Raw genomic sequence first — 9895 nt, 5'->3', positions numbered from 1 at the left:
TTATTGTGACTCACAGCAGCTTTAACCGCTTCACCAAAATGAGCAAACAGCAGTGGTTTATGGGTCGTTGGTGAGCGGTGAGGTCTCTCCTTGTCGATCAGAACATTAACAGTCAGACCTGATACACTGATGAGGGAGAGCCCTGCAGGCAGCCATGTTTGATTTATTATCCCAGAGTGCTCTCTGGTGATCACACACATGGATATTGAGCGAACCCTCTTCACAATCACCAACAGCTGAGACCAGCAGAGAGACTTATGGGAAATCAGGCTGAAGAGCCATCCAGATACAGCAGATCTGATACCAGCAGATCAATGATGATGTGGGCAAAAACACCCACAATGCATCGCGTTACCACAGCATGTCCACTAAAGCTGAAACTACAGTCTGAAAACGTTCTATTAACACTTGATAATGAAACAGGCGAGTCAGCAGCCTTCACTCAACAGGAAGTCTGGACTCTCGTGTTCTTGGCTCTCATGTTGGGCTGAACCGGATTAGAATGAATTACAGAGGGACATCCCTCCTACCATGACAGGAAGCTACGAGAGGACACATCCTGCAGCCGCCAGAAACAAAGATGAGTCACGACCACGGAGGACGAAGAGGTCAAGAGATGACGGAGCCACGCCCACTGTTAAAGATGTTTGACTTTAAGGGGTTTTATCTGTTAAAGATGTTTGACTTTAAGGGGTTTTATGTGTTAAAGATGTTTGACTTTAAGGGGTTTTATCTGTTAAAGATGTTTGACTTTATCTGTTAAAGGGGTTTTATGTGTTAAAGATGTTTGACTTTAAGGGGTTTTAATGTTAAAGATGTTTTTTAAGGGTTTTGTTGAAGATGTTTGACTTTAAGGGGTTTTATGTGTTGAAGATGTTTGACTTTAAGGGGTTTTATGTGTTAAAGATGTTTGACTTTAAGGGGTTTTATGTGTTAAAGATGTTTGACTTTAAGGGGTTTTATCTGTTAAAGTCGTTTATTTTGAGACGAAGGCGAAATGAAAGCACAAGAGGAAAGAAAAGGAGGAAACAAATGAATGTAGAGGAGGAACAACATCGTATCGTTATCTTAAACTACAAACTCCGACTGTCAGACATAAACATGAGTAAACAACACAACACTCCATGAGAGGAAAGCCTCCATCGTAGAAACAATCAGGTAAAGCTTCTTCATCCGTCTACAAAACATCTTCAGACCTCTGGTTTCTACTCGTCATCAGAGAAGATCACCGATTCACACGAGAAGCTGAAGATCTGATGAAGATCTGATGAAGAGCAGCTGCGTTACTTCAGTGCTGGACTGGGTTTAATATTTAATGAGGCCTGATATAAAAGTAATACATCACTGTGTTTGTTTGGTGTTCTCTGGAGGCAGACGTGTGTGAATGATGGGATGTTTACTTTATTACCCAACACACAGGCCCAAAGTCCAGAGTCATGAAGGAGTGCTTCCTGTTCGTTCTGCAGCGTTCTACAGATAACGGCATTAACATAGAAGATATAAAAGATATAAACCGACTGCTGCTGGATCCACTTCAGATTAAAACAATAGATTACAGTCAAACCTTCCTCTTCACCAGCTCAACACCAGACTCCTTCATGTAGAAATGTTAACAAGCACCACCAGTACAACCGGATTTAGAAAGGGTCCAACTTTAATATCAAAACAATGCATATTTTACAGAAAAGCAATATATTACAGCAGTGGGAGTTGTGTTTTTATCGGCACGTAAAAACAGGAAACGAGGAACAGCTGCGCCATCTGCTGGTGGAAGAAGGTTCCACAGCCAGAACACAAAGCAGCGTCCTCCTGTACTTCTAGAGATTTAAACTCATGTGATTGGCTCTCAGGAGTCGTTGGGGAGGCCGAACAGTTTGACGGTGCCGGCCTCCCGGTTGTTGTCGTACTTGCCCTCCTTGTCGTCGCAGGCGTACGCCAGCAGAGGCCTCTTTGGATGCCAGGCCACGGTGAAGGTCGGAGAGTCGCACTGAACCTCCCACAGCTTCTCTCCTGGACAAACATACAGACACGTTGAAGAGCAGCTCATTTGTTTCTTAGAGACCTTCAGTTTTCTAAATGTTGTTCAACAGACTTTGAGCATCGTATTTAATAAAAAAATGAAATCTCTTCGATCCTGTAAAAACTTTCATGTTTTAACTTTTTCTTTTCTAGAGTTTGCATTCAGCAAACAGAGATCCACAGGAGAAAATGTCAGAACCCTGAATAACGGACTAAATGAGCTCTCAGTGAGGAACGTTTGTACTTCCTGTTGATCCAGCAGCTGGAGACTCTCTCACTGACCTGTTTCCACCTCTGCGATGTCGATGAAGTGATCCTCGGAGGCCGAGGCCAACATCTTCCCGTCGTGGCTGAAGCTCAGAGTTCTCACCGGCCAATCCAACCTGCAACGTCAGAACAACGACTCCGTGAGCCAATGAGAGGAGAGAGAAGCTACCAGGGTGGTAGTTTGATTACATTAAAGAGGTAAGAGTCATATTCATGTGAATATTCACCGTGTTTAACGATATACAGATCAGACTATAATGTTATGAGCAGTAAACTTTATGTAGATTTACATCCAGTGGTGTCTGTAGGTGTCAGAATAATGTTGTAAAGTCCAAAAGTCAAAGTTAATCATTTCCTGTTTTTATCTAAAGAATAATTCTGTTTCAATCCGTAACATAAACAATATTTTCACTGCGGTAGAAAAGAGGCTTAACTGACCAGTTGGAGTCATTGAAGAATTTAAAATTAATACAAAGAGTGAATCAGTTTGTACCGGTATCTTTAAGAGTTATGGAGTGTTAAAGGTGACGTTCAGTACGGCCCTCATCATCAGATAAGATAATATATAATGACATAACATAATATAAATTAATATAACACATTATAATTTAATATAATTTAACACAACATAATATAAATTAATATAATAATTAAATTATAACATAATATAAATAATAAATATAATATAACATAAATAAATTAATATATAACATAATATAAAATAATATAATATAAAACATAATTAATAAATAAATATAAATTAATATAATATAACATAATACAAATTAATATAAAATAATATAACATAACATAATCCTTTATTAGTCCCGCAGAGGGGACATTTACAGGATTACAGCAGCAGAGGAAACGTAGTAAGTATTATAAATAAGTAAATAAGTAACAAAAGAGTAAAGAATATTAAATAAGAAAAAAAAGAAAAGAAAAGAACCGACAGAATAGAATAACTACTGTATTAATCCTATGGTTACACCATGATTACATCATCCTGAGGCAGACTGAACCACCGACCTGGAGAAGCAGCGCACACACACCAGCTCCTCCACGTTCCACAGGCTGACCAGGGCGTCCGCACTGCCCGTGGCAAAGTACTTCCCCGTGGGGTCGAACTTGATGCAGATGCAGTTGGACGGGTGAGCGTTGATGGACTGGATGGGCTTCAGCTCCGGATAACTGGAACACAAACACACGCTGGTCACTGTGACGCCAGGTGCTTCTGACCTTTGACCTTCTTAACTCACAGGAACAAAGACACGAGCCTCACACAGGTGAACGAAACAAACGACCCTGAAGCTCCGTTTACCTGCGTCGGTGGGTCGTAGAGACGCGACCACCTGTGTGATGTTAAACACTCCCGCTCTCCTTAAAGGCGCTTTCATCGCCGCATCGTGACCTCGGAACTTTTGTAACTTGTCGCACCATCAGAGTTTTTCATAATAAATAGTTCACTGATAAAAACATTATTTATATATATTTATATATATATATTTCAGTTACTGTGGATTCTCTACTGTTCATTTGCTTATTTACAATACTTATTTTTGATCTTGTGTTTTTTTATTCATTTACTATGTCTCTTGTTTGTTTCCTCTCTGCTGCTGTAATCCTGTACATGTCCCCGCTGCAGGACTAATAAAGGATTATCTTATCTTATCTTATTTAGTGATTTAAGAAGGTTAATTCACTTTTAGTTGTTTTAGAAAATCTCCATTAAAGTAAATATGTTGCAGCCAAATCAAAAAGTTTGTTTGTTTATAATACCTTCTTTATCTGCAGGGTTTCTATAAAGACAACAGGTAACAACAGCCGTGTGTCAGGTAACAGAGGTAACAGAGGTAACAGAGGTAACAGACAGAGGTAGCAGACAGAGGTAACAGACAGAGGTAACAGAGGTAGCAGAGGTAACAGAGGCAGAGGTAACAGACAGAGGTAACAGAGGTAACAGAGGTAACAGAGGTAACAGAGGTAACAGAGGTAACAGACAGAGGTAACAGAGGTAGCAGACAGAGGTAACAGAACAGACAGAGGTAACAGAGGTAACAGACAGAGGTAACAGAGGTAACAGAGGTAACAGACAGAGGTAACAGACAGAGGTAACAGAGGTAACAGAGGTAACAGAGGTAACAGAGGTAACAGAGGTAACAGAGGTAGCAGACAGAGGTAACAGAGGTAGCAGAGGTAACAGAGGTAACAGAGGTAACAGTAGCAGAGGTAACAGAGGTAACAGAGGTACAGAGGTAGCAGAGGTAACAGAGGTAACAGAGGTAACAGAGGTAACAGAGGTAACAGAGGTAGCAGAGGTAACAGAGGTAACAGAGGTAACAGACAGAGGTAACAGAGGTAGCAGAGGTAACAGAGAGGTAGCAGAGGTAGCAGAGGTAACAGAGGTAGCAGAGGTAACAGAGGTAACAGAGGTAACAGAGGTAACAGAGGTAGACAGAGGTAACAGACAGAGGTAACAGAGGTAGCAGAGGTAACAGAGGTAGCAGAGGTAACAGAGGTAGCAGAGGTAACAGAGGTAACAGAGAGGTAGCAGAGGAGAGGTAACAGAGGTAGCAGAGGTAACAGAGGTAGCAGAGGTAACAGAGGTAGCAGAGGTAACAGAGGTAACAGAGGTAGCAGAGGTAACAGAGGTAACAGAGGTAGCAGAGGTAACAGAGGTAACAGACAGAGGTAACAGACAGAGGTAACAGACAGAGGTAACAGAGGTAACAGAGGTAACAGAGGTAACAGAGGTAACAGAGGTAGCAGAGGTAACAGAGGTAGCAGAGGTAACAGAGGTAGCAGAGGTAACAGAGGTAGCAGACAGAGGTAACAGAGGTAACAGAGGTAACAGAGGTAGCAGAGGTAACAGAGGTAGCAGAGGTAACAGAGGTAGCAGAGGTAACAGAGGTAGCAGAGGTAACAGAGGTAGCAGAGGTAACAGAGGTAGCAGAGGTAACAGAGGTAACAGAGGTAACAGAGGTAACAGAGGTAACAGAGGTAGCAGAGGTAACAGAGGTAACAGAGGTAACAGACAGAGGTAACAGACAGAGGTACCCACAGAGGTAGCAGAGGTAACAGAGGTAGCAGAGGTAACAGAGGTAACAGAGGTAACAGAGGTAGCAGAGGTAACAGAGGTAGCAGAGGTAGCAGAGGTAGCAGAGGTAACAGAGGTAACAGAGGTAGCAGAGGTAACAGAGGTAACAGGAGGTAACAGAGGTAGCAGAGGTAACAGAGGTAACAGAGGTAGCAGAGGTAACAGAGGTAACAGAGGTAACAGAGGTAGCAGAGCAGCAGGTGAGCCTGAGGAGGTGTGGAGGACCTCTGTTACTGGTTGTATTACTGGATGTCTGACTCTGGAATGTCTTTTGAGGTTTATTCCGTACTCCATGTCGGTGTAACCTGGTGAGCAGGATGACATGTGACCAAAAACTGTCCAATAGATGAGCAGCCTGAGAATCATGTGACTTGTGTTGACCTGATCCAGCAGACTGACATTATAACCTGGAACATTTCAAACCCACAGTTAGTGTTTAATGAGTGAAACCTGCCCGGTAACAGCAGAGGACCAATGAAAGAGGAGAGGACAGAGGAGGTGAGGGGATGAGGACAGAGGAGGTGAGGGGATGAGGACAGAGGAGGTGAGGGGACGAGGACAGAGGAGGTGAGGGGACGAGGACAGAGGAGGTGAGGGGACGGACGAGGACAGAGGAGGTGAGATGTGAGGAGGTGAGGGGACGAGGACAGAGGAGACAGGACAGATGAGGGGACGAGGACAGAGGAGGCGAGGACAGAGGAGGTGAGGACGGGGACAGAGGAGGTGAGGGAGGAGGTGGGACGAGGACAGAGGAGGTGAGGGTGAGGGGACGAGGACAGAGGAGAGGAGGGACGAGGACAGAGGAGGACAGAGGGAGGGGACGAGGACAGAGGAGCGAGGGGACGAGGGAGGGTGAGGACAGAGGAGGTGAGGGGACGAGGACAGAGGAGGTGAGGGGACAAGGACAGGGGAGGGAGGAGGGAGAGGACAGAGGAGGTGAGGGTGAGGACAGAGGAGGTGGACGAGGACAGAGGAGGTGAGGGACGAGGACAGAGGAGGTGAGGACAGAGGAGGGAGGGGACGAGGACAGAGGAGACGAGGACAGAGGACGAGGACAGAGAGGAGGGGGACGAGGACAGACAGGAGGAGGGGACGAGGACAGAGGAGGTGAGGACAGAGGAGGTGAGGACAGAGGAGACGAGGACAGAGGAGGGAGGGAGGGGACGAGGACAGAGGAGGTGAGGACAGAGGAGGTGAGGGGACGGGGACAGAGGAGACGAGGACAGAGGAGGACACTACCTCAGGACGTTGATGCAGCCGTTGCCGTTGGTGAGGAAGAACATGTCGTTGTCGTTGTTCCAGGAGATCTCGTTCACCTCAAACTTGAACTGCTCCTCCGCTCTGGAGCGATGCGTCTTGGCGTCGATGAACGTCACCACGTCGTCCTTGTTGCCGACGGCGATAGTCTGACCGTCAGGACTCCAGCAGATGTTGATGTTCTCTCCTTAAACATCAAAGAAGACGTTAAAACCTGTCTCTCTCTCTCTCTGTCTGTCTCTCTCTCTGTCTGTCTCTCTATGTCTCTCTCTATGTCTGTCTGTCTGTCTGTCTCTCTCTCTCTCTCTGTCTCTCTCTCTCTCTCTCTCTCTCTCTCTGTCTCTCTCCGTCTCTCTGTCTGTCTCTCTCTGTCTCTCTCTCTGTCTGTCTCTCTCTGTCTGTCTCTCTCTCTCTCTGTCTCTCTCTCTCTCTCCGTGTCTCTCCTCTGTCTCTCTCTCTCTCTGTCTCCTCTCTATCTGTCTGTCTGTCTGTCTGTCTCTCTCTCTGTCTGTCTCTCCGTCTCTGTCTCCGTCTCTCTATGTCTCTGTCTGTCTCTCTCTCTCTCTCTCTCTCTCTCTCTCTCTCTCTCTCCGTCTCTCTCTCTCCGTCCGTCTCTCTCTCTGTCTGTCTCTCTCTCTCTCTGTCTCTCTCTGTCTCTCTCCTCTCTCTCTCTCCCCCCTCTCCGTCTCCATACCTTTGGTGTTGACGGTGGCGATGCACTTGGTGGTGCGTACGTCCCAGATGCGGATGGTTTTGTCTCCTGACGCCGTGACGAACAGGTCTGGGTTTGTTGGATGCCAGCAGAGCTGATCCACGCTGTCCCCGTGTCCCCGGTAGTTATTCTCCTTCACCTGAGGAGACCACAGAGACCTGAGACCTGAACCCTCAGAGACCTGAACCCTCAGACCTGAACCCTCAGAGACCTGAACCCTCAGAGACCTGAACCCTCAGAGAGAACCCCTCAGAGACCTGAACCCCCTCAGAGACCTGAACCCCTCAGACCTGAACCCTCAGACCTGAACCCTCAGAGACCTGAACCCTCAGACCTGAACCCTCAGAGACCTGAACCCTCAGACCTGAACCCTCAGAGACCTGAACCCCAGACCTGAACCCCAGAGACCTGAACCCTCAGACCTGAACCCTCAGAGACCTGAACCCTCAGAGACCTGAACCCTCAGAGACCTGAACCCCCTCAGACCTGAACCCTCAGACCTGAGCCCTCAGAGACCTGAACCCTCAGACCTGAACCCTCAGAGACCTGAACCCTCAGACCTGAACCCTCAGACCTGAACCCTCAGACCTGAACCCTCAGAGACCTGAACCCTCAGAGACCTGAACCCTCAGACCTGAACCCTCAGAGACCTGAACCCCCTCAGACCTGAACCCTCAGGGACCTGAACCCTCAGAGACCTGAGGGTTCAGGTCTTCCCCCTTTAGACTCATTAAAGCTGAGTTAACATGAGCCATTGACTCCCTGATGCTAACGTTAGCATGCTAGCATACCATGCTAACGTTAGCACGCTAACATGCTAACGTTAGCATGCTAGCAGACATGCTAACGTTAGCATGTTAGCAGCCATGATATCGTTAGCATGTTAGCATGCTAGCAGACATGCTAACGTTAGCATGTTATCGTTAGCATGTTAGCATGCTATCGTTAGCATGTTAGCATGTTAGCAGGCTCGCAGACCCACCAGCCGGTCCTTCTCCAGCACGAACACGCTGGCCGTCTTGTCGAACGAGCCGGACGCCAGCCGGCGGCCGTCGCAGCTCCAGGCCACAGAGTGCACCTTGGCCGTGTGCGCCGGGAACTCCCGACTCTTGTTGTTGCTCCTGAAGCTCTCCTGCATCTCCTGGTAGTACCTGGACGCCATCTTCACACTCTACGTCACAATGGAGCGACGGGCTGAAACCGGCCGGGGTCGGTGGCGCCCCCTGCAGGCTGGGAGTGGAAACGCTGCTTGTTTAATTTAACCTGTTTAACTTACTTACAAGCTTTAAAACACAGTTTAATTTATTTACAAGCTTTAAAACACCTGTTTAATTTACTTACAAGCTTTAAAACACAGTTTAATTTATTTACAAGCTTTAAAACACCTGTTTAATTTATTTACAAGCTTTAAAACACCTGTTTAATTTATTTACAAGCTTTAAAACACCTGTTTAAGCTTTAAAACACCTGTTTAATTTACTTACAAGCTTTAAAACACCTGTTTAATTTATTTACAAGCTTTAAAACACCTGTTTAATTTACTTGTTTAACCTGTTTATTTACAAGCTTTAAAACACCTGTTTAATTTATTTACAAGCTTTAAAACACCTGTTTAATTTATTTACAAGCTTTAAAACACCTTACAAGCTTTAAAACACAGTTTAATTTATTTACAAGCTTTAAAACACCTGTTTAATTTATTTACAAGCTTTAAAACACCTGTTTAATTTACTTACAAGCTTTAAAACACCTGTTTAATTTACTTACAAGCTTTAAAACACCTGTTTAATTTATTTACAAGCTTTAAAACACCTGTTTAATTTATTTACAAGCTTTAAAACACCTGTTTAATTTATTTTAATAGTTGAATGTAATTTAAACTGCATCATCGATGCTCTGTGAAGATTATTGAACCCAACATGTAATATTCAATACAGAGGACATCCATGCGTTTCACATGTTCCATTTATTCCTCAGAATTAGTTTGTTTTTAATATTTGCTTGATTTATTTTTTTTTTGAGCCAATCAATTTCTTGTTTTTTTCGTTTGATTTGTTTATTGTTTTCTTTATTTTCTTATTCTGCAGGGCATCCTTAATTTCTTTAGAAACTTAAAAACTTTCAGTCAGTGCATAATAGTACATGTATTATGTTCCCTGTTTTGAATGTAGTGATGTCAAACTCATATATATTACGACAATTACCAATGTAATGTACAAATACTAAAAATGTAAAAAATCCACTTAAAGGGTTAGTTCACTGAAATCACAAAAGAACAATCATCAAAACGTTATAGAGACAAAACCTGATTAAATTCCACCATAATAAATATCTACAAAATATATAAAACTTCAAACAAAGAAACAAACACTAGTTTTATTTTTACGTATTTATTTCAAGTGATGCTAAAATGAAAATCCATGATTTTTAAAAAACGTTTTTTAACACTTCATTTATATCCCAAACACACACAATATCTATAGTCACCCGAACTCTGTCAGTTACAGTAGATCCACGTGAAGTAGTCACTTAGTTAAATATGA

At 44.2% G+C, this 9895-nt stretch overlaps 1 protein-coding gene across 1 annotated transcript; it reads right to left on the bottom strand.

The window, feature by feature from the left end:
- Positions 1-1644: 1644 nt before the first annotated feature.
- thoc3 (THO complex 3) lies at positions 1645-8569 on the bottom strand. Its single transcript, XM_054597853.1, has 6 exons — positions 8335-8569; positions 7335-7491; positions 6623-6827; positions 3316-3477; positions 2302-2402; positions 1645-2010 (listed from the first exon to the last, which is right to left on the bottom strand). The coding sequence occupies exons 1-6, from the start codon at positions 8512-8514 to the stop codon at positions 1847-1849; spliced, it is 969 nt and encodes a 322-aa protein (XP_054453828.1). The 5' UTR covers positions 8515-8569; the 3' UTR covers positions 1645-1846.
- Positions 8570-9895: the final 1326 nt, after the last annotated feature.

The sequence above is a fragment of the Anoplopoma fimbria genome, chromosome 4 (assembly GCF_027596085.1).
Source record: "Anoplopoma fimbria isolate UVic2021 breed Golden Eagle Sablefish chromosome 4, Afim_UVic_2022, whole genome shotgun sequence".
NCBI classification, from domain to species: Eukaryota; Metazoa; Chordata; class Actinopteri; order Perciformes; family Anoplopomatidae; genus Anoplopoma; species Anoplopoma fimbria.
This window is presented reverse-complemented; position numbering and strand designations above follow the sequence as displayed.

Coding starts and splice junctions, on each gene's coding strand:
- thoc3 (XM_054597853.1), bottom strand. CDS start 8,514: ATGGCGTCCAGGTACTACCAGGAGATGCAGGAGAGCTTCAGGAGCAAC. Junction 6,828..7,334: donor CGCCACCGTCAACACCAAAG/GTATGGAGACGG, acceptor TTGATGTTTAAG/GAGAGAACATCAACATCTGC. Junction 2,403..3,315: donor TGTGTGCGCTGCTTCTCCAG/GTCGGTGGTTCA, acceptor CTGACGTTGCAG/GTTGGATTGGCCGGTGAGAA.